The sequence below is a fragment of the Nansenia antarctica genome (genome assembly GCF_963989245.1).
Source record: "Nansenia antarctica genome assembly, chromosome: 7".
Taxonomy (NCBI): Eukaryota; Metazoa; Chordata; class Actinopteri; order Argentiniformes; family Microstomatidae; genus Nansenia; species Nansenia antarctica.
The window spans coordinates 33,862,083-33,887,383 of NC_137677.1; the positions used below are offsets into that span (position 1 = coordinate 33,862,083).

Here is a 25,301-nt window from a genome sequence, read left to right on the forward strand (position 1 = left end):
AACGGCTATGTGAAAAGCTAAAAAAAGCTACATTTTCGATGAATATCGACGAAGCTACAAATCTCAACATGGACAAAATCCTCAATGTCCTTGTTCGTTTTTTTGATGATGATCTGGGCACGGTAACGACACAACACCTAGCCAGCAGGAAACTAAACATCGCCAACTCCTCAGCCCTCATGCAGGAGCTCAAAGATATCCTGGAGTCCAATGGTCTTGACTTGTCACTTGTCATCAGTATTCTGCTTGACAACTGTGCAGTGATGAGAGGAAAGAAGACTGGACTGGAGACACAAGCAAGGAAGGAGAACCCTAACCTGCTCGACATATGTGGAGATACAGTTCACATGGTGAACAATGCCGCCAAGGCCATGATGAGCCCATTTACCTCTGAGGTGGAAGGATTCTGCAATGACATCTATTATGATATAGAAAAGCCCAACGCCTTCACTGGACCACCCAAAGCACTCAAATCCTCCACTGCACCACCTAAAGCTTTCTTTGGACCACCCAAAGCACTAAAATCCTCCACTGCACCACCTAAAGCAGGGGTCCCCAAACTTTTTTCTGTGAGGGCCACATCATTTTTCCTTTCTGTGATGGGGGGCCTGGGTCGGTCTCTAACATAAAATAATATGGAACGGAGTGAAATGGAGGCGGTTGCGCAAAGCAATTGCGCGCAGGAGAGCACTGGTGGATGCAAACAAAGTCTAAACAGTTGAATTTGGATGGAATTTATACCTATAGTGATATGTCAATGAAATATAATCAGTTTTACAGTCTGATACATGAGGGAGGACCCTCATCATACACGGGGGGACCCATGAAGCAGGGCTGTCTGGGGGTCCTTAAACGAGCATCAAACACTTAATTTCTACCATTCTGGTGAATTGATATGCACCAATTTGTGACCTTTCTGCATCAATTTATGGTGGAAATGTCATTATTTATGCAAAGGAAAACACAATATTCAGGCACCAGATGATCAAAATATAATGTAATATAATGCAATATAAGGCTCTCAGGCATTCTGTACTTTCAAATATGTATTCTCCTTGAGCAGTCAACATCAACTATCAGCTATTTCACTAGCAAAAACTAAAGATAACTTATTTGCGAAACAGCGCCCCCGCCACCACGTCGGCGCAGTGCCGCTATTGCAGTCAGAAATGACAGAAATCCACCGAGTGCAACGCCTGTAGAAAATTGACGTTGTTCAAAGGGCCGGTCCAAGTGTGGGGGCGGGCCGTGTCCGGCCCGCGGGCCGTAGTTTGGGGACCCCTGACCTAAAGCCTTCACTGGACCACCCAAAGCTCTCAAACCCTCCACTGCACCACCCACTGCCTCCACTGCACCACCCACTGCCTCCACTGCACCACTCAAAGCGTCCTCTGTCTCCCCTGGAACACTTAATGCCTTGAAAAGGAGTGTCTCTGAGAAATTGCAGGGCTTTGTTTATGACCCAAAAAGAAGGAGATTATAAGTGATAGTGGCTTAAGTAATCAGTTTGTTCTTTTAAAGACATGTATATATTTTATTCTGTATTGTTATAGTGAGATTTGTTGTTTACAAGGAAAACATGCACTTTGTATTGTTATAGTGAGATTTGTTGTTTACAAGGAAAACATGCACTTTTTGTTTTCCCATGTCAGTGCAATTTATTTTGAATTCTTATGCAAAACATTTGATGGGCTTTATCACAACCTACCTCATCCGTTATTTTTGTATTGACTGATGCACTTTATTTATTTATTTTTTGATATTTTATTTATGCATTTTCAATTTACAGGGATAGACAAGATGCACTTTATTTTTGACACTCTAAAAAAAGCATTTATGTGCACTGTCTATAACAGATTCTGTTTGTTAGAGGAAATAATAAATGAACATTTGAAGAGTCAGAAGTGTTCTCTTTGTTGTGTTAACAATAGTGAGATTTGGTGAGATCACTATGGAATATTAAATCATCAATCTTTGCTCACTACATAGCCTTTCTTACCTTCAGGTGTGCATGAACTACAGGTTATCAACTGTGAAATTATATCTGTTCTCATATCGGTTATCGGCCACGAGAAGCGGGTAAACATCGGTATCGGTATCAGTTGGAAAAAAATGCATATCGTGCATCCCTAGACATATATGTTGTATTGACTATTAAATAGTATTAATGCATTTAAACATTGAGACAAGAAGCTGTCTTCTGTACCCGCTCTCCCAATATCTCAAACTGTGACCCCCCCTCCCCAAGAAAAAGTTTCAGGCACAGGATTTTTTCCCACTTTAAGCCCTGTGTGTGTGTGTGTGTGTGTGTGTGTGTGTGTGTGTAGATCTTGGAGGTGGAGGAGCGGGGGAGCTCGGGGCTGGAGTACGACCCAGAGTGGCTGGCCATCCTGAAGGCCACAGACAGCCTGCAGAGCGTCTCCCCCAACTACTGGACCCCTCCCCAGGACAACGGCCTGCACCCCCGGTGGGACCCCCCCCACACACACACACACCCTGATAACTCTCACACACATACACACACACACACACACACACACACACAGAGAGAGAGAGAGACACACACACACACACACACACACACACACACACCCTGATAACTCTCACACACATACACACACACACACACACACAGAGAGAGAGAGAGAGAGAGACACACACACACACACACACACCCTGCTAACTCTTTCTCTCTATCTCTCTCTTTCTCACACACACACACACACCCTGCTAACACTCTCTCATACACACCCCTGCTAACTCTCTCTCTCTCTCACGCACACACACACACACGCACACGCACACAGCCACTCACTCACTGGTGGTCCTCCTCCACCAGGCCTAACCCCCCCTCTGTCCCCCGTCCCCCCCCCCTAGGTGGGACTTCAGCGCGTCCGAGGCGGCCATGGCGGCGGCGGTGAGCGACCTGGGCGGGGAGCTCTCCGTCCCCGAGAACTTCAGCCCCACGGCCCCCGCCTACGACCCCTCCCGCCCCCAGCCCCACGCCCCCCCCAGCTACGCCACCAACCCCCAGACCACCGAGCTCTGCGCCACCCTGGGCCTCAGCGACATCTACGCCCGCGTGGGCGGTGGTGGCGGGGGCGGGGGTGGCCCCGGCGCTATGAGGAGAGGCGGGGGGGGGGGGGGAGGAGGAGGAGGACCGGGACAGCAGCGGGAGCCTGGAGGAGCCTAGCGAGTACCCCACAGACACCTCCGGTCTGTCCAGCTCCTACAACCCCGACGAGATCACCATAGAGGACGAGTGGGAGGAGGGAGAGGAGGAGGAGGGGGAGGAGGAGGGGGGGAAGGGGGGAGGAGGAGGAGTGGAGGGGAAGAAGGGGGGAGCAGGGGGGGGCCAGAGCCCCGACGCGGTGGTCCCAGAAGGGGGGGAGGCGGCAGACAGCCCCACCAGAGAGGTCCTCCACCCCCCCGTCCCCGCCCCCCCCGGTCGCATGGTCCTGCCAGAGCCCAAATCCCCAGACCTCCTCCCTTCTCCTCCTCCCCCATCACGTCTCTCCCTGCCCATGAACCTGCCGCCCCCCTCCAGGCCCCAGGGCCTCTCCGGGGGGGAAGGGGAGGGGGGGGAGACGCCCCCGGTGGTCAGGATCCCCAAGCGCAGCAGCGGGGAGAGCGGGGGGGCCGGGGAGGCCAGCAGCACGGGGGGGGGGGGGGGGCACCCCCAAGATCAAACGCAGGAACCAGGTCATCTACACGGCCGCCGAGGACGAGGACGACTGAGGGGGAGGGGGGGGGGAATGTGGGGGGGGTGAGGACTGACAGACATGGGTGTGTGTGGGGGGGGGGGGGTTAGGACTGAGAGACATGGGTGGGGGGGGGGTTAGGTTAGGACTGAGAGACATGAGTGGGGGGGGGTTAGGACTGAGAGACGTGGGTGGGGGGGGGGTTAGGTTAGGACTGAGAGACATGGGTGGGGGGGTGATGTTAGGACTGAGAGACATGGGTGGGGGGGGTGATGTTAGGACTGAGAGACATGAGTGGGGGGGGTTAGGTTAGGACTGGGGAACATGCAGTGTTTCCTCTATATGCATTTATTCGTGGCGGGCCGCCACCAAAGAATTTCCTCCGCCACCATTCAGACAGTCCACTTTGATTCAGGCTGCGCAGAAAGGCAGCGAGTTATTATGACCGGAGAACAGAAAAAAAGCAGATTGAAGCTAGATTTAGGCCGCTTCCAGACCAACATTTCGTTACGATTTAGGGGTAGTTATTTACAATATGTTACAATGTTGCAATTAACCTCGTCGTTTGTGTTCGCACTGCAATCGAGCGCGAGGCGACGCGCTTTCAAAACTGGCTGCGTTCGTAAATTCACTCAGGAAATCCGATCAGCACTCGTGGAATGCCTCTCGTCCAATCAAATGACTCGGTTTCTCTATGACGTCGGGCCCAGTGTGCGCTCCAGCGCTCTCAGAGTTTAAAATTGGAGTGAGAAGCAGAGTTGTTGCCTTGTTGAAAACATATTCAGACTCCCCAGCTGTTCTACACGAGTTTATGACATGCAGCTGTATCATGCGGTGGTAGTACTAACCCCTCGTTGTGTATTGTTTGTTTTGCCGTGGAAATGAAACATTTATGAGTCTTACAACAACTCATGTGCGTGTAAAAACCCGGTAAACGGATTTCTCTTTTAGTCCGTCGCCGGTGCCTTTAATCCCTTACTGTCAGTCACAAGTTTATATTCTGTATTTTCATTATTATTTTTTTGGCCATCCTCTAGTTTTGGCTGAAATTACGTCGTTGTTTTGAGCGCGCGTGCGCGTTTCATGCGCGTGCACGCGAAAGAAAAATCGCGCGGCGGTCAAGGCTACCCGCCACCATTGTAAAAATTCCTGGAGGAAACGCTGACATGGGTGGGGGGGGGGTGATGTTAGGACTGGGGAACATGGGTGGGGGGGGGGGGGTGACTGAGACTGACAACAGTGTTGGGGAGCCAGTTTGTAACAGTGACTTTAATTTGTCAAACGCTAGATTCTAGATTCTAGATTCTCTTTCTATTCAACAACTGTTCTGATATTGTCCTTCATGTAAACCAACACAGAGAAAAAAATGGGTTTTTAAGGGACATTGATTTTTTTAATTTTCATCCCTTTTTTGTAAAAAGTTAAATCATGGATGAATACAGATTTTTAAAGAACTATTTGGATTTCAACGACAAGTCCTGTTTTCTAGTTTGTGTGTGTGTGGGGGAAACTGTCCTCTAGTTCTTCTACAGCTCTGGTTGAAGCATGGAATGATACTGGGGGGGGGTCGCTGTGAAAATGATGAGGAGGAGGAGGAGGAGGATCATGACATGAATATGTTTGTTAATAAATTCATTTTGAACTTTGATCTTCTTGTGCCGTCTTTACTCCGTGTTAAGCGTTGGTTCCTCAGAACGTGGATATTAAGCATACGAACTAGGGATGGGACGGAATATCGTATGGCGATATATCGCGATACAAAAACGTGACAATACGCACCGTGTTTCAGAAAAATGGATCACGAAATAAACTGTTTTATTTTCCATTAGCTACACTTCTTTTGGAGGCGGGGGGAGGCGTCCGTAATAAAGAGGAATTATTACGGACGTAGACACCAAACATCTGACAAGCAGGCTAAAATATCCACGTTAAACGCACCCAACCTGAATCTAATTTTAAATTAAATAATTTTGCCATTTAGCAGACGCTTTTAATCCAAAGCGATTTACAATTACGAATTACAGGGACATTCCCCCTGGAGTAACTGAGGGCTAAGTGCCTTACTCAATGGCACACTAGTAGTAGTGTGGTTTCAGGTGGGATTTGAACTCACAACCTTCTGATCATAAATCCAACTCACTATCCCCTCTAGACCACCACTGCCCTAATCTCGTGAGAGGCAAGGCTTGTTGGCAACATTAGTCCGACAGTAGTCTCACATAGCCAGACCTATCTCCACACTTCATAACCAGACCTCTCCACACTTCATATCCAGACCTATCTCCACACTTCATAACCAGACCTATCTCCACACTTCATATCCAGACCTATCTCCACACTTCATAACCAGACCTATCTCCACACTTCATAACCAGACCTATCTCCATACTTCATAACCAGACCTATCTCCACACTTCATAACCAGACCTATCTCCACACTTCATATCCAGACCTATCTCCACACTTCATAACCAGACCTATCTCCACACTTCATAACCAGACCTATCTCCACACTTCATATCCAGACCTATCTCCACACTTCATAACCAGACCTATCTCCACACTTCATATCCAGACCTATCTCCACACTTCATAACCAGACCTATCTCCACACTTCACATAGCCAGACCTATCTCCACACTTCATATCCAGACCTATCTCCACACTTCATATCCAGACCTATCTCCACACTTCATAACCAGACCTATCTCCACACTTCATAACCAGACCTATCTCCATACTTCATAACCAGACCTATCTCCACACTTCATAACCAGACCTATCTCCACACTTCATATCCAGACCTATCTCCACACTTCATATCCAGACCTATCTCCACACTTCATATCCAGACCTATCTCCACACTTCATATCCAGACCTATCTCCATACTTCACATAACCAGACCTATCTCCACACTTCATAACCAGACCTATCTCCACACTTCATAACCAGACCTATCTCCACACTTCACATAGCCAGACCTATCTCCACACTTCACATAGCCAGACCTATCTCCACACTTCACATAACCAGACCTATCTCCACACTTCGCTTCGCACTGTGCCGCACTGGAGAATAATACAAGATTTTGCGCGAGTGTGTGCGCGCGACGTGCGTGTGTGACTATAATTCCATGGTGTAAATAGTCAAAGAACTAGCAAGCTAACTAGCTCAGAGGTGATTAGATGAGCTAGTCTGCTGCACACTTGCCAGCTAAAGAGCTAACTGGATGCACTTTATTATTTTACTTAAAGTAGATATATAATCTTTCTTACTCTGCTAGAATTGGGTTTCATGGTAATACCATAATGGCATATTTACAGTACATGGACAGTGGATTGAAGCATTGGAAATGTCAGTTTTTTATAGATGGACATACGATTTTTTTTCAGGTGAGAGTAAAGTCAAAATGACATTATCTGACTGCATTGCCCACAGCAATCCAATATTCAATTATAATAATGTTATACATTGATATGGATCAATTTATACCTCTTATTATATTAGAAATACTCTGGTTGTTATGTTGGGGCCCACCCGCTGTGCCGACGGACCACGATGCCGACAGCTTATTAGCAGATTTCTGCGAGAGCTGACAAGACGGTACATGTGGGAAAACTAGGGTTAGGGTTAGGTGCTAGGGTGCTACGGTTAAGGTTAGGGTTAGGGTTAGGTGCTAGGGTGCTACGGTTAAGGTTAGGGTTAGGGTTAGGTGCTAGGGTGCTACGGTTAAGGTTAGGGTTAGGGTTAGGTGCTACGGTTAAGGTTAGGGTTAGGGTTAGGGTTGGGGTTAGGGGTAGGGTTAGGGTTAGGGATAGGATTAGGGTTAGGGTTAGACATGCCAGCATGTACCAAGTCGACGTAGCACCTAACCCTAACCGTAGTTTTCCCACATGTACCGTAACAGAGAAGCGGAGAGCATTCACATGCAGGGAGGGCTGTCGGCACAATGGTCCGTCGGCATATTGATGCGGCACCGTTATGTTTGCCTTTTGGTTGACAGCAAAAGAGGGTGTGGTGTATTTCTCTTGTTGGTTATGAATCAAAGAATCAATTCTGAGTTCAAGACGATTTATTTAAAGTACAGATGGTCTGGTCTGGTCTGGTCTGGTCTGATCTTCAGCAGGGGTGAATAAGAGGCCGGTCTGCCCCTGTGCGAAGGCCTTTATGTCTTTTCGTATGCAAATATCTACCACAGACCATGGCCTATCACCTTGCCTAGAGATTGTCAAGGGGGAGAGGCCAGGAGGTCCTCCCTCTTGTGAATGACCATCTCCAACACAGAGTCGTAAAACCCCCATTCCCAGCAGAACAGGACATACCATGCATGTGTGTGTGCAATCAAGTGAAAATATACTACAAGGGAGAGAGGAGGATAGAGTCGGAGAGAAGGAGAGAGAGCAGGATGGTGTCGGCACACCAGAGAGAGAGACAGCAAGAACCAGGTGAGAAAGTGGACAGGTAGTCAAGATCACATAAGTAGCCTTGTGAACCGATGGTTCTCCAGCCTAATGGCCCATAGGGCAGGATTTTCCTGTTTCTGTAGCGTGAGGCGGCTTGATGTACAAGTACACCCCCTGGACATGACGCTGGTATGTCGCAGGGTCTTACCCCCAACCAACCCTTAATGCTGAGTTATCATCACCGAGGGGGGGGTTCCATGCCACAGTCCATGCCACCCCCCCAAGGCAGCAAACCTAGGGGAAACACTGAGAGCAGATAGATGAACTGTTCAGTGTCAATCTTGTAGAGATGGAGATGGAGGTTAAATCTCCAGAATAATGTCCAGCTACAATCGCAACAACATTCACAACATTTCTGGAGCCTGGTAGACCCAGACAACTATAAGAATATTCACCAAGCAGCCCTGAAAGTATTTGCTTTATTTGTCTACATACCTTTGCGAATCAGCTTTTTCTGATATGAATGTAATGAAATCTACATTCTGAACAAGCCTGACAGATGACCATTTAAATTACTCTATAAGAGTGAACCTAAGTGGATACACTCCAGCATACACAACTGTAGTAGACTCCATGCAGTGACATTCATCTCACTAAGTGTAGGAATGAGTCAACACACTTATTACACACATGCACAATATTTTTTGAAAGAGACAAAAAGACAAAATAATTCGTTATGTGAATGAATGTAAGTAATAAGATATGAGTAGCTCTCGGCCACTTACATTTTTTCAAAGTAGCTCTCAGATGAAAAAAGGTTGTAGACCCCTGCTTTATGCTGATACATACCTGCCATCTAGTGGACATTTTAGGGTACGACCAGGTAGGGGGATATTGCTTGTAACACAATCCTCATTCCTTCTCTCTCTCTAACCTAATCCCATAGTAACCTTCATAATTCAGTTCTAGATATGTATTTTCTTTATGTGGCTAACACAACTCCAATTAAACTGCTTCATAAAGTTAAAGTTAATAAATGTATAGTAATAATCACTTTAATAGTAATTACTTTGTTGTTTAGTATCAGGGAGGGAGGGAGGGAGGGAGAATGGATGACCATCTTTCTTCAGTAGGCCTACCATTTCTAGCTCATGTATATTTCTAATGATTCATTACATGATTCTTGTTATGATTCTTGTATATGATTCTTGTATATGATTCTTGTTATGATTACATTTCTATTGGGATATTGCCTCAGGCATAGCTGTAAACATGCTTAGCTACTATATTTGTTGCTGTAATCGCAGTTGCTTCTAGCTATGATATTTAAGATCACTTATCTAGTTACACAATCTTCAGCATAACAAGTTCATAAGATATGAAAAATGCACAAGCAAAAGGAATGCAACCCAAATTATTTTTTATTCACGGTGGACAGCAGCTCCGGCCAAGGCTGTTTGCAGTTGTGAGCGTCCTCTGGAGGACGGGCGCTAGAGACAGGAGAGAGAGTTCATATGAGCTTCACCAGGCCTATAGCTACAGAATAGAATACTTTATTAGTTTAGTTAGTATGTCCTTGGTCTATGTGTTCTATGTGTTGACTTACCTCTGCTGTGTCCATCGTCGTGAAGACGGTTACTGGGGGGACGGAGGCCGTCTGCCTGGACCGCAGCTCAGCAGCCCAAGGCTCTTCACAGATGTGAGCATCCTCTGGAGGCGGGAACGCTTCTGTTTCTTTGAAGCTCCGCTCTCCTCACAAGGCGGCAACTCAGCTGTCACTGGGCTGGCCGCTAGAGAGAGGAGAGAGAGTTCATATGAGCTTCACCAGGCCTTAGCTACAGAATAGAATACTTCATTAGTTTGGTTAGTATGTCCTTGGTCTATGTGTTCTACATGTTGACTTACCTCTGCTGTGTCCATCGTCGTGGCCAACCTCGATGCCCTCCTGTCCTGGGGCTGGAGGCTGGACACCTACCTTGATGTCCTTCTGTCCTTCAGCTGGAGGCTGGATACCTACCTTGATGTCCTTCTGTCCTTCAGCTGGAAGCTGGACACCGTCATTGATGTCCTCCTGTCCTGGGGCTGGAGGCTGGACACCAGCCTGGTTGGTCCTCTTGCGCTATATCAGTTGTTACAGAAGAAGAATCAATGACAGAACATATCTCTTAAAACCCCAGTATTCCTACAACAACAATGCATAGCTTGTCTGTTGTTTTACGATAAACTGGTAAGACTTTACCTTTACATTACATTTCCTTAATGTGAAATTATGTGGAATGTGGCTCTCTTATACATTCACTGTATATTTCTGTTTTACCTTGCGCTTCACCATTGAACAGAATTTCCAGAATTTCCCTTTCTTCTTCTTCCCACTAGCATCCCTCTGAGGCTGTGTGACCGAGGCTGTGGAGGTGTCGGGTCTCAGTGATTGGATGGCCCTGGAGAACAGATCCACTGTGTTGTTGTAGACCTGTGGAGAGCTGAAGAGCCTGGACAGCAGGCTCTCGTGGCTGGAGTCTCTGGTCGGCTGACTGAAGGAAGCGGAGGACATCACAGGAGCTAAAAGAACCAAACAGAGAGGATTCTGGGGTTTTATTGCCACCTATGACATATAGTCTGTAGTACATTAAGACAATCAATGGTTGTGTTACAATATCCACACTAGCATACCATGATGGAGTCATTTCCCAGCCTTGCATTCATAGTGAATGTTAGGATGTGGATATTGGAATGATGTTCAAGTCATTATCATTGTCTGTGATTGGATGTTTAATGGAATGAAAGAATTTTTTTCTTCTCATCAAACAAGTCTTCAAATAATCAACATTCTACAGGGAGAAGTCAACAGAAAACCCTCTCACCTGCATCAGCCTGGCTCCTCTCCTTCTCCAGGTCGGAGTTGTCACAGACAAGACTCCTCTTCTCCTGCTCCATAACATGGCCTTTTCTTTTGAGGTCTCTCTCTCTCTGTCTGCTTTCCTCCACCTCCCTGTCAAGCACCTGAGCCTTCTCAGCTGCCGCCAGCTTGTCCTCCAGGGCCTCTTTCTGCAGGGCCTTGATGTGGTCCTCTGCCTCCCTGGTGGCGTTGGCGGTCTCCAGGAGGGTCGCCTTGACCCCGGCCAGGATCTCCGCAGTCTCTCGCTGGGCAGCGAGGGCCTGGCTCCTCTCCTTCAAGACTCCTCTTCTGCTCAAGACAAGACTCCTCTTCTCCTGCTCCATAACATGGACTTTTCTTTTGAGGTCTCTCTCTCTCTGTCTGCTTTTCTCCACCTCCCTGTCAAGCACCTGAGCCTTCTCAGCTGCCGCCAGCTTGTCCTCCAGGGCCTCTTTCTGCAGGGCCTTGATGTGGTCTTCTGCCTCCCTGGTTGCGTTGGCGGTCTCCAGGAGGGTCGCCTTGACCCCGGCCAGGCTCCCCTCAGTCTCTCGCTGGGCAGCGAGGGCCTGGCTCCTCTCCTTCTCCAGGTCGGAGTTGTCACAGACGAGGCTCCTCTTTTCTTCCTCCATATCGTGGAGATTTTGGAGGAGGCCTTTCTCTCTCTGTCGGCCCTCCTCCACCTCCTCCCTCGCTCTCTCCAACTCCGCCTTTGCCAGAGCGCTGCTGGCCTTCTCCGCCTCCAGCTCAGAGTCCTTGGCCTCCAGCTCAGAGTCCTTGGCCTCCAGCTCAGAGTCCTTGGCCACGGCCCTCCACTTGGCCTCCACCACGGCCCTCCATTTCTCCCTCTTCTCCTCCAGCTTCCTCTGAGTGCTCCTGGCCTTCTCCGCCTCCAGCTCAGAGTCCTCGGCCTCCAGCTCAGAGTCCTTGGCCACGGCCCTCCACTTGGTCTCCACCACGGCCCTCCATTTCTCCCTCTTCTCCTCCAGCTTCCTCTGAGTGCTCCTGGCCTTCTCCGCCTCCAGCTCAGAGTCCTCGGCCTCCAGCTCAGAGTCCTTGGCCACGGCCCTCCACTTGGTCTCCACCACGGCCCTCCATTTCTCCCTCTTCTCCTCCAGCTTCCTCTGAGTGCTCCTGCTCATGACTACGATATAAAAAACGGAAGGAAGAGAATATGAAATTACGTATTTTATATTTATATATTATTATTATAGAATGACTTGTCCCCTATGAGTTCATGGATGACTGTGAGGCTGTTTGAACTTCAAAAGTGACTGACGTATAGATATTGCGCGACATTGTGATCGAAGCATCAGTTGTAAGTAAGTAAGTAAGTAAGTAAGTAAGTAACGTGCCAACGTGCCAAAAATCTGTATCCTTGTTGTATTTCTACCTTCCTAAATGATGGCTAGGACGTCGGGTTATAAAGCAAAAGCTTCTTTATATTAAAAAATCTGTTGGCATACACTTTTGAGCACTTTCAAACAATAAACGAGTTATTGGATGTTCACTTTAATTCTGGACGTTACAATTTGCATTTCTCAAAAACCAACAAACTAAACTGTCAACTTCTATGACGTCTTGCCGCAAGGCCTTCTGGGACCAATTAAAGTGAATAATTTAACCTAAAAAGTTAAAACACTCTATTAATACAGGCGGGCCGTCAAGCCCATAGACTTTTACTTATCAAGGCACATTTTTAAAGCGCAAATCTGTAATTCAAGACTCTCCGGTAATTTACACACAAGACTCACGTTGATCTCTACTCAGCGCGCGCACACACACACACACACACGCACACGCACACGCACGCGCACGCGCACACGCACACGCATGCTCACACACACACACGCACACACACACACACACACACACACGCACACACACACACACACACACACACACACACACACACACCTCTGGGTTCTGCTCTGTGGGCCAGAGATTCGGTTAAGGTGATGTCGTCATCGGGAAACTCCTTTTCAAGCTGCCAAGCAGACTGGACATTGAAGTCATCTCCCTGGTTCTTCTTCTTATTTGGCATTTCTATAACTTTCTACAAACATCTGAACAAGGAAGAGAATGTGAAATGACGTATTTTATATTTATATATAATTATTATAGAATGACTTGTCCCCTATGAGTTCATGGATGACTGTGAGGCTGTTTGAACTTCCAAAGTGACTGACGTTGATATTGCGTGACATTGTGATTGAAGCATCAGTTGCAGGAGCAACGTGCCAAAAAGCCATTCTCCTTTTCGTATTTCTACCTTCAAAAAATATGTCTAGGACGTCGGGTTGTAAAGAAAAAGCTTCTTTATATAAGAATCTCTGTTGGCATTGACACTTTGGATCACTTTCAAACAATAAACGAGCTAGACTTTGACACTCAGCGGAGTCAGCGCTCGCGCGCACACACACCCGCGCAGCCACATCCAGACCCCCGCCCCACACACACACACACACACACACACACACACACACACACACACACACACGCACGCACGCACGCACGCACGCACGCACGCACACACACACACACACACACACACACACACACACACACACACACACACACACGCACACACGCACCCGCGCAGCCACACCCAGACTCCATTTTTTTAACATCTTTAAATCCATGAGGTCTAGGGCTTATATACCCATCAATAGTTCACACTGCAGCAACAGCAGCATCACATCCGAGACACAGTGCCAACTAAGTTACAGTAATAAATTATTACTTCATAAATGATCACTTCATAGATGTTCTACTACCAGTAGATGTCGCTGTTTGAACACATTCCTGAGACTAACATTCACATTTTTAGCAGGAATTTCACCATCACCAAACTAGTTAGCCTATTTACAACCTGTTACATAATCATTATCCAAAGATATCGTACTCACGTAACCTCTTCAGTGTCTCTGTACCAACTGCTAAAACCATCTGTTGTTCTACTCTCACCTTCTAGAATATCACCTGGCAACCCCATTATATGACATCATCACTCTGTCAGGACCTTCCTGCACCCAATGCACCCTTGGAACCCTCCAATGATGTCACTCTGACATGTAGCCTAATGTTACCATGACAACCCAGCAAAATGTAAACACAATTTATAATTTTCTGGGTTGTCAAAATGACATGGTTATTATTGCTAAAAGATGGAGGAAGTGTCATTACTGCAACAAGTTCCTCAAATTCATTGTAATAATAATAATAATAATAATAATAATACATTAGACTTAAATAGCCCTTTTCTAGACACTCAAAGACGCTTATGTAGTACAACTACAGTAGGCTTTACATACATAAACATTTTCAGTGTTGAAAAAATACTATTAGAGGCCAACAAGAGTATTCAAGTAATCCACTCATGTGTAACCAAACAAGTATACAAACTTCTCCTTATCCTACCTAGTCAGCCCAAAGTAAAACTAAATGTTGCGTATGGGCCATATCAGATAATAAATAACCTGAAAACATAGCTATCCATTTGAACCTTATCAGCCACCTAAGTTAAGGAAAGTCTTATGAGAAACTCATGTTTACCAATTATTTGGTCTTGGGAATGTTAATTTACACCGACAGAACAACTTGAATATTCTCTGTTTAGTGTCAAAATAGATAGAATTGTATTTTTTCCCCAAAAACATCCAATCAATGGCTTGGTCACAGATGTTATAATATATATATATATAAGGAAGACAAGTGGATACAGTACTTACCAAGGTGCCATCTTTCTGCAACTGCCTGTCTTCCAGAATGTTGGCACACCCAAGACTCTAACTCCACTATGATCACCCATTATGACATCAACAGCCAGCCAGTATAATGTAGGGTTACTTTTTTGTTTGTTAATATTTGTAAACTCCCAAAAATATAGTTTTGACTGATCTACTGAACATCTACATGATTAACAGGGCTGCCAAGTTTCACCAAAAGTTTGGAGTGAGATTTTTTGGCGGTGGAGCGACCCAAAACTGTGCATGTTTTGTCAGCGGCAGCCCCTCTCTCCCACCCAATTATTTGTGCTAGTTTCCTGCAATTTTACATGTTGTTCATAATAAACCAGCACAAGAAATGAAAATAATTTACATTTTATAAAACAAGAAAACAATTCAGACAATATATCATATTTATGAAATCTTAATAAACAAATACAGTAGCCTACAGACTCTAAAAGAAAAATTGGCCCCATCAACAGGACTCAGCCCCATGGTCAGCAGCAGAAAGACCCATGGTCATCATCTTATATACAGTGCATTGCTCATAGATGGCTATCATGTTATACAGTACATACCAGGGTTTTTCCTGGGTCAGAATGAGGGCTTGGTGGGTGATTTTGTCAAAAAAATTTTGAGGGACCCCCAATTGTTGTATTTGTATTGTAAATTGTAATTATTAATAATTATTATTAATGTACCTGATTATGTTACAGTAGAGAAACAAAAAACAGTGTGAGACACTGTCATGAGGCCCAACAGTATCATGGTGCAGAGATTCAGTTGTGTGTTTAGGTTGAACATCCATTGCAGCCTGTATCCATACATCAAGTACATCTTGAAATTCCATAAAACGTTTAATTTTTGGTTCATACCAGTCCGTCCGGTCGTACCCTTTCTCCTCCTCAGGGTGAAGCACTTGCACTGATTTATGAAGTCGTTTGAATTCATTGAGATTTGTATTGAACACATCCATACGATTGACAACATTTTCAACATCATTCTCTTGCATCAGAGCTTTTATTTCCTTAATTTTTCTTGTCAAATGAATGAATGAATGAATGAATGAATGAATGAATGGACTTTATTGTCATTGCTACAGTACAGGTACCAAACAACGAAATTTAGGAGGGGTGGCTCCCCTGGTGTTAGGAAAGTAAAAAAAAAAAAAAAAACTTTTAGAAAAAGAATAAAATCACAAGAAGGTAAGGAGCTGGTTTACATAAATAAAGGCTATGTACACAATCCACTGTACTATACTGCACAGATAGTCAACTAGGGTTGTCATATTGCACAAAAGTATTTTTTCACGTTATTTAAAGTGTCACAGTTTGCAGGCTTGAAATGTACATGTTTGTGCCTCAGCACTAGCTGCCATACAATCCGTCCTGAGGCATCTCAGGGTGTATAGCCACTGTTGTGCCCTCTTGATGGTGCCTTTTGTGTTGTCCTTCCAGGCCAGGTCATCCCGCATGTGATGTCCCAGGAATCGGAGGGTTGAGACTCTCTCCACGCTCTCTCCGTCGATGAGCAGGGGCTGGATCTCAGACTTTTTCCTCCTGAAGTCTACGATGAATTCCTGGGTCTTTGACTTGTTTAGCAGCAGGTTGTTAACCTTGCACAGCTTGCTCAGTTGCTCTACCTCATCCCTGTACGCCGCCTCGTCCCCCCCCGAGATACATCCCACCAAGGTGGTATCGTCTGCAAACTTTACGATGTAGTTGCTGGGGTGGACGGGGGTGAAGTCGTGGGTGTAGAGGTTGTAGAGGATGGGGCTTAGCACGCAGCCCTGGGGGGACCCAGTGCTGAGGCTGAGGGCTGTGGAGGTGTGGGGGCCCACCCGCACCCTCTGGGGGCGGTCGGTCAGGAAGTCCTTGATCCACGCACATATAGAGTGTGATAGACCCAGGTCTAGTAGTTTGGTCACTAGCCTGTCTGGAAGGATGGTGTTGAAGGCGGAGCTGAAGTCCACGAAGAGCAGTCTCGCATAGCTGTTTCCCCTCTCCAGGTGGGATAGAGTGGCGTGGAGACTGAAGAGTCGTCGCTATGGCGTCCTCTGTGGACCTGTGGGCTCTCAGCACTCAGATTCCCTCTGCGTGTCCCAATTAATTTAGTTAATGTTTCATTTGCATTTTGAATTGGACCTTCGTCCGGTTTTGTGTTACTTTCGACGTCCATTACGTCGCACAAGTCCTCTATTTAGATAGATAGAGCCGTAATGTTGTTTTATTGCATGGAACAACGTGACAGTTTTATATTGACGGTGAAAAGCAGCGCTTTTACGTAAGCGCTTGAGGTACGTAAGCGCTTGAATTCCTTCCCGCCCCAATTATTCAATTGTCGGCTTTGACAGACATCCACGTTATCAACACTTCACAAGCGCTTCCATCAAACATCAAACATTGTATCAAACAATTTGTCCCAGGGCAGAGCAGAGCTTGGGCATTTCAGCTTTGTTCTACTCACGAAACGATGGTCATATAGCGCGTTCTGTGATCCACTTGCGTTGTCCTTCCAAACAATAGATACAAAGTTTTCGAGCAGGTGCGTAAAGTTTCCACTTGAATGCACCTGCGTTGTCCTTCCAAAACAATAGAGCGAAAGCTTCAACTTAACAATCAATTGTTATTTATCGCCGTGAGAAATAGAGATGCGGCGTGAGAGCGTGAGAACTGTTTGAAATGCGTGAGTCTCACGGCGATTGCGTGAGACTTGGCAGCTAATGCTCTTTAGAGAAGTAGGCTACCTACAAAAACCTTCTGATGCCAAAAGCGCTCTCTCTTTGTTTCTCTCTCTCTCTCTCTCACACACACACACACACACACACACACACACACACACACACACACACACACACACACACACATACATACTTTTCTCAATACACATATCCCATGCCATTTTTAACAAAAACACAATGCAAGAATGATGAAATGATTGGCTACATGATAGAAGAGACGCTCTATCATAGCCTAAGCCAACAATATCAGAAAAGGACCACCTAAAAGGAAAACAGAATATTCAGGCACCAGATGACCAATCAAAATATAATGTAATATAATGCAATATAAGGCTCTCAGGCATTCTGTACTTTCAAATATGTATTCTCCTTGAGCAGTCAACATCAACTATCAGCTATTTCGCTAGCGAAAACGAAAGCTAACTTATCCCGCCACCACGTCGGTGCAGTGTCGCAATTGCAGTTTTGTCGGAGGCGGCCGCCTCATAATTCTCTATGCAGGAAAAACCCTGCATATGCACTACCAAACGTGGTCCAATTGTAATATCTGCCAACAACTGTTGTGTCCTGTTTATACCGCCAGTGGGCGCTAGTATACAAGTGATGTATGCAGTGACGGAAGTGATGTATGCACTTCCGGAGGTGAAGAACGGGAGTTGAATAAATGGCGAATTGAACAGCAGCTGCGTGTATCCCGGTCTCATTCTTTTACGAACTACTTTCTTACTACAGAATACCACATTTTTGGCGACGAGGATGGCTATTTCCGTACCCTTACCTACACCGTTCATGCCTGTGCCAGGCGAACCTGCTATTTCTTTTCCTACTTGGTTGAGAATGTTTGAAAATTACATGCTAGTAATTGATGCTACCGGAGAACAATGGCCGGAGGAAAGAAAGCGCGCGATTCTTCTACATGCACTGGGGACCGAAGGACAAAGACTGTTCTACACTCTAAAGGATACGGGTGTTACCTACACTTCTGCCGTGGATGGACTGAAAAAGTACTTTGTTCCTAAGGTGAATGTGATTGCTGAACGTCACAAATTTCGACAGAGAGCTCAGGGTCCTGACGAGATGGTTAATCAGTTCCTTGCTTCATTACGCGAGCTAGCTGCAGCTTGTGAATTTGGCGCCATGGAGGAACAAATGATTCGTGATCAACTGATTGAGCGTGTTGCTAATACACGCATACGAGACAGACTTTTGCTTGAATCGGACTTGTCTCTGGACAAAGCTACTTCAATGGCCTTACAAATCGAGGCTGGACTACGGAACTCCAACGTTCTCTCTGGAGCTACAGCTTCGGTGAGAGCCATCGAGAAACAGCCGACGAGGAGGAGGTTCGACAAGGGCAAGAAGAAAGATCCGACGACGACTGCACCTGCCACGGTCTACAGCCAGCCAGCTACAACTGGGAATCAGCGCGCCTGCTTCCGATGCGGATCCACAGGACACTTAGCTAACAAGCCTACATGCCCAGCGGTTAAGGTGACTTGCAATACATGCGGAAAAGTTGGACATTTTTCCAAGGTGTGTAGATCGGCTCAAAAAGAGGTGCGTGAGGTAATGGTGAATGACGTTACTGTGCTTTACATGCAGGGGGCCGTCGTGAATGATAAAATTATGTGTACTGTACGAGTTGATGCAAATTATCATTCCCATGATGTTGAGCTGATAGTGGATACAGGCTCATCTGTTTCTATTATTCCAGAGAGTACTTACCAGACACTTTTCCATACATGTGTCCTTGCTGAGCCTACAGTGAATCTGCTTACTTACTCCAGAGAGAAAATTCCTGTTAAAGGTTGCATGCATGCTACAGTTGTTCATAATGGACATTCAGTTACAGGTTCATTGATAGTGGTTGAATCAGGAAATGCATTGCTGGGACTAGATTTATTTGTAGCATTGCAGATGTGCATTGAGGGTAACAAAATTATTACTGTTAGCTCTGCTAGCTCTCCTACTGTGCTCCGAGCACCTACTGTACAGAGTACTACTCCACAGACCGAACCAGAGGTTCTAGTACAGGAGTTAGGGTGTGCAAAAGGTTTTATGCACAAAATACAGGTTAAACCAGATGCTATGCCAGTACAGCAGAAACTGAGGAGGCTTCCGTTCTCAGTGAGGCAGGCTGTGACCGATGAGCTCGCAGATCTACAGGAAAAAGGCGTTATAGAACGTATAGATGCATCTCCATGGGTTTCCCCTATAGTTGTGACCCAGAGAAAGGGGGGAGGAAAGCCTCGCCTGTGTGTTGACCTCAGAGAACCTAATAAGGCAATCATCAGTGACTGTCATCCCTTACCGCACATGGATGAACTGTTCGCTGAGCTCCGTGGAGCCACAGTCTTTTCTACTATAGACTTAGCCTCTGCTTATCACCAGTTGCCATTGCATCCAGATAGCCGTGATTTAACTGCGTTTATCACGCATGAGGGGCTCTTTCGTTTCTGCCGAGTGCCATTTGGCCTCGCTTCTGCTCCTTCAGCTTTTCAGAAAATGATGTCGACTGTACTGACAGGCTTGCCAGGCGTACAGGCCTACCTGGATGATGTGATTTGCTACGGCATCACACAGCAGGATCACGATGTCAGCCTACGGAGAGTGCTACATGCTCTAAATGAAGTGGGACTTAAACTGAACATGCACAAGTGTAAGTTCAACCAGAAAGCTCTGCGCTTCCTGGGCCACACTGTGTCCAAAGATGGTCTTCATCCTGACCAAGACGGGGTCAGTGCTGTGGCGAACGCGCCTGCCCCGCACGACACATCCTCCCTGCGGTCCTTCCTAGGACTTGCATCGTGGTATAGTAAATTCATACCTGACTTCTCTACTGTGGTGGAACCGCTACGTGCTACACTCAGGGAATCTACTGACACTAAGTTTGAATGGACAGCGGATGCAGAGTCCAGTTTTACTGAGGTTAAGAGACTGATTACTGAGAGTCCTACCTTAGCATTATATGATCCTGAGTTACCTACTTATGTCACTACCGATGCTTCTAACTATGCATACAATGACAAAACAGCCAAAACTGCGCCTGCACCACTTACCCCAGTGGAACTGCCAGGTGGACCATGGGAGAAGGTGGCCATTGACATTGTTGGTCCCTTTGACTGGGCGACATGGGACTGCCGTTATGCTATTACACTCACAGACTATTACAGTAAGTGGCCAGAGGTGGCGTTTGTCTCTACTGTAACTACAGAGGCGGTTATTAGCTTCTTGACTACAGTGTTTAGTCGTGAAGGTAACCCTTCCTTCCTGGTCTCTGACAACGGATGTCAGTTTACCTCCCATGCTTTTGCAAGCTTTCTGGGAGAGAGAGAGATAAAGCACCTGCGTTCCAGTGTTTATTATCCAAGAGCCAACGGGGCTATTGAGAGATTTAATCGAGTTCTCAAAGAGTGTATTCAGACGGCTGAGAGAATGCACAAGCCATGGAAACATGTAGTAACAGAGTTCTTACTGAACTATCGCGCTACGCCGCATGCTACTACAGGAGCTACTCCCTTTGAGTTGCTGAGGAACAGAAAGATGCGTACAAAACTAAATGTCCTCCCTGTCTCACAACAAATTAAGTCACATGAGAAAGTGCAGGAGACAGTGAGACGCAAGCAACAGGAGAGTAAGGAGTACACAGACAGAATGAGGGGAGCGAAAGTGCCCATGTTCCAAGTGAATGACACCGTACGTGTCCGCAGACCGGAGCATGTAAAAAAGGGATCATCAAGATTCACAGAACCGCTGACAGTAGTTAGTAAAGCAGGACAGAATACATACCTGCTCAGTGATGGTCGAAAATGGAATGCATCCAAGCTTACACGCTTCCCCAAGGCTGCTCTGTCTGGCACCAGTGGTGAAAAGGAGATTGAGCTAGAGGAGTTCATGGTGCCCGAGGCAGAGAATGTGTTTAATGAACCAGGTCCAAGAAGGAACCTGAGAGTCCGAAACCCACCTAGGTGGCTGGTAGACTTTGTGCCGTAGAGAACGTACTAAAAGGGTAGGATAGAACACGGTTCTAACTTAGTACAAAAAGGTCCTACAATGCAATGACAAAAGTGAATGTTCATTTCATGTTTCACTGTCATAAACTGTTTATTGTTGTTATTCATTCTGCTGATTCATTCATTTTCATTTCCTTAGTTTTCATTTTATTTCAATTGTACTGACTGTAATTCCTTTAAGAAAGGGGGAAATGTTGTGTCCTGTTTATACCGCCAGTGGGCGCTAGTATACAAGTGATGTATGCAGTGACGGAAGTGATGTATGCACTTCCGGAGGTGAAGAACGGGAGTTGAATAAATGGCGAATTGAACAGCAGCTGCGTGTATCCCGGTCTCATTCTTTTACGAACTACTTTCTTACTACAGAATACCACAACAACTCAATTGTTGCTTGGGCCTACCTTATTTGAAGAGAAGCTCACATCACCTTTCTAGGACGCAAACCGGTTAATCACCACATGTCTTAGAATTAATGATAATGATTTTATACATATATGCATCATAATGCATCACAGCACTGGCAGTGTCTACACATCAACATCCATCACAGACATAATGCAATAAAACCATGGGCACACACACAAACACACACACACACACACACACGCACACGCCCACGCACACACAGACACACACGCACACACAGACACACACACACACACACACACACACAGACACTCACACACCACACACTCTCACACACACACACAGTCACGCACTCACACTCACACACACTCACACACACACACACACACACACACCCCAGGCCTCTCTGCGCCCCCTATATGCAGCCCTGGTCCCTGTGGTCTTAAGCGATCATTTTCCAATAAGGAGGATCAAAGCAAAGCCATGTACAGAACCCTGTAATACACACTTCTGAAAACCAGGATAGATAAACTGTTGACCTCCTCCCTCCCTCCTTCCCTCCATCCACCCCTCCCTGCCACATCCCTCTCTCCATCCCTCCCTACCACATCCACCCACCCGTGAATACCATACTCCATAGAATAGAAATAAGTACAAACATGAGTTTATCCCCCTCCCTCCCTCTCTCCCTACCTATCTTCCACCTCCCAGCGTCCCTCCCTCTCTATCTTCTACCTCCCAGCCTCCCTCCCTCCCTCTCTCCCTACCAATCTTCCACCTCCCAGCCTCCCTCCCTCTCTCCCTCCCTATCTTCCACCTCCCAGCCTCCCTCGCCTTTGCAATACAATATTCTATACAGAAATAGTTTACCCCTCTCCCCCCCCTCCCTCTCATCCCCCCCCCTGTCTCTGGTTACCATGGTGAACATTAACAAGTTACTGTAAGATCCTGAGATGTAGAGGCATTGATTGGCCTCCTTGAAGATGGTCAAGACACCCACCCACACACCTAACCACACACACACACACACACACACCTAACCACACACACATGCACCCACGTCTTGCTTGCTATGTCTCCCTCTTATTAGAAGCAGTGTCAGAGTGTGTGCGTGTGCGTGTGTGTCTGTGTTTCTGTGTGTGTGTGTGTCTGTGTCTGTGCGTGTGTGTCTGAATGTGTGACTGTCTGTGTGTGTGTGTTAATGCTGCCTGTTAAACACATGATTAGTAGAGCCTTGTTCTGCAGTGTGGGGGCGACAGGCGGACCTGTCTGTCTGACTGACCCTCCTCTAATGAACCTGTCTGTCTGTCTGTCTGACCCTCCTCTAATGGACCTGTCTGTCTGTCTGACCCTAATCTAATGAACCTGCCTGTCTGACCTTCCTCTAATGGACCTGTCTCTCTGTCTGACCCTCCTCTAATGGACCTGTCTGTCTGACCCTCCTCTAACGGACCTGTCTGTCTGTCTGACCCTCCTCTAATGGACCTGTCTGTCAGTCCTGTCTGTGTCTCCTCCAACCCCTGGACATGACGCTGGCCACCCCCCCAAGGCAGCAAACCTAGGGGAAACACTGATCTTGTTTTATTTATGATATCGTATCGTGACTGTATCGTATCGTGAACCCCTGTATCGAGAGGTGCATCGTATCGTGAGTTGAGTGTATCGTCCCATCCCTAATACGAACTCATGCTCAATATGTGACATGCCCTAATGCTTTGGTCCTCATAGCGGGATCCGACGTAATGATTTTCCTTTCTTTTCTTTTGTTGTGATTCTCAAACAACGTTGAAACGTAGTTCCGTGTTTCAAAAGAAAAGTCTGAACATTTTGATTGGTTGCCGATATGAGGACCAAAGCAGTAGAATGTGTCACATACAATGGGGGAAATCAGTATTGAACACATCAATATTTTGTCCAGCAAATGTATTTCCAATGAGTCTATTCAAGTAGACAGAGTCTACCAATGAGTCTATTCAAGTAGACAGAGGTAATTTAGCAGAAAGGTGACAAGTTTACACCCCTGACGAGGACAGATTTTCTCCCAAAATTGAACAACATAAGCCTGGATTTTCCTTTAGCGACGTTGATGGAATACCTCCCCTAGGAGGCACATACCATCACAACAGATCACTGGACCGTAACCACAGAGACACCACCCAGAAGCTCACTGCTTTATTGAACAACACTTGACAGAGGGGCTGATGGGAAACTGAGTCTTAGCCCACTTTTTGGAACTTTTCATTCATCATTTACACACATGACACTGACTGAACTAACCGGTGATCATTCAAAGAGTTAACAAGTGAATTATACTTAATGTTATAATCAGCCAAATGTCTAGATGACCAGTCTACGAAACAATCTTTAAATAAAAAAATCAAATAGAGCTCATTTAACGATGGATTCAGGCTCTGGGTTAGTTCATTACAGGTCTGCAGGTGTGTTCTAGTAAGATCAGCGACAAACAGTTTTTAGGACAATAACGTTAGACAAAATACAGTGTTTGACGTTAGCTTCTCACTGCACACGGACAGAGCGTATGACGTTGTGCCTGTAGAGTTCTTGGTGGTCGGTATGGTAACAAGCCAATGTCAAAGGGAGATGCTTTTTTTCTACTTCTTTCTTCTTCTTCTTCTTTTTATTAAATCGCATTCCGCCTTCATCAACACGCCCCAAGCAAGCCCAAAACAAAGAAGAACACAGGGAAAAAAACTTGGGAGTAGGCACTTCTGTTTTTTAGTTCTTTTTTTTTTTGTCACCGACAAACTCAACGACATCAAGTTCACTGGGCATCAGATCAGTAATAGCCATCATCATCATTATTATTATTATTCATATTATTATTCACATTATTATTCATATTATTATTAAAAGTGTTAGATTCATTGCAAACGTTTTCATTTTTCATCAACTCTTAGCAGTAAGACAGATAGACAGACAGACAGACAGACAGACAGACACGTGAGGACTCATAGCATGTGATCCTTGCATTCACATGACAGGCAGGATGCAATGGACTCCGACAGGAAGTCTAACAGGGACTCTGGGTTCGACACCTACTGGATGCTATTCGGTTGTTAAGTCTGACGTCACGCGTGACGTTTAGCAATTTCCGGGTCCAAATAAAGAATTCCCCGCACCAGAGTACCAGTGTACTAAAGCGGTAGAATGACAGTTCAATAATTTTTTAGACTTGGATCTATTCATACAACAAGGGACACAGCAGCACTTTCCCGTTTTTCCCATATTGTCAGCGTCTTTGAGCCTCGGAAAAGCGCTATACAAATATAATGAATTATAATTGTTATTACTGCGGCATTTCCAAGAGAGCGCCTCAGCCAACGTTGGACCCGGAAACACGTCACGACTTAACAACCGAATTATCTTTGTTATCGCTATTGTGCACTATAGACAGTTAACTGGTGGTTCTGAACAGCATTTTCCAGTGAGGGGGGGGGGGTGGCCATGCTAAGACA

At 46.1% G+C, this 25,301-nt stretch overlaps 1 protein-coding gene across 1 annotated transcript in view; it reads left to right on the forward strand.

Annotated features, from left to right (window-relative positions):
• dbr1 (debranching RNA lariats 1) overlaps positions 1–25,301 on the forward strand; it is a gene marked incomplete at its 3' end in the record, with an annotated part of 32,627 nt that overhangs the window by 7,097 nt on the left and 229 nt on the right. The window contains 3 exon segments of the mRNA XM_080536686.1: positions 2,328–2,467; positions 2,878–3,141; positions 3,143–3,702. Coding sequence (XP_080392812.1) covers positions 2,328–2,467; positions 2,878–3,141; positions 3,143–3,702 — 964 coding nt within the window.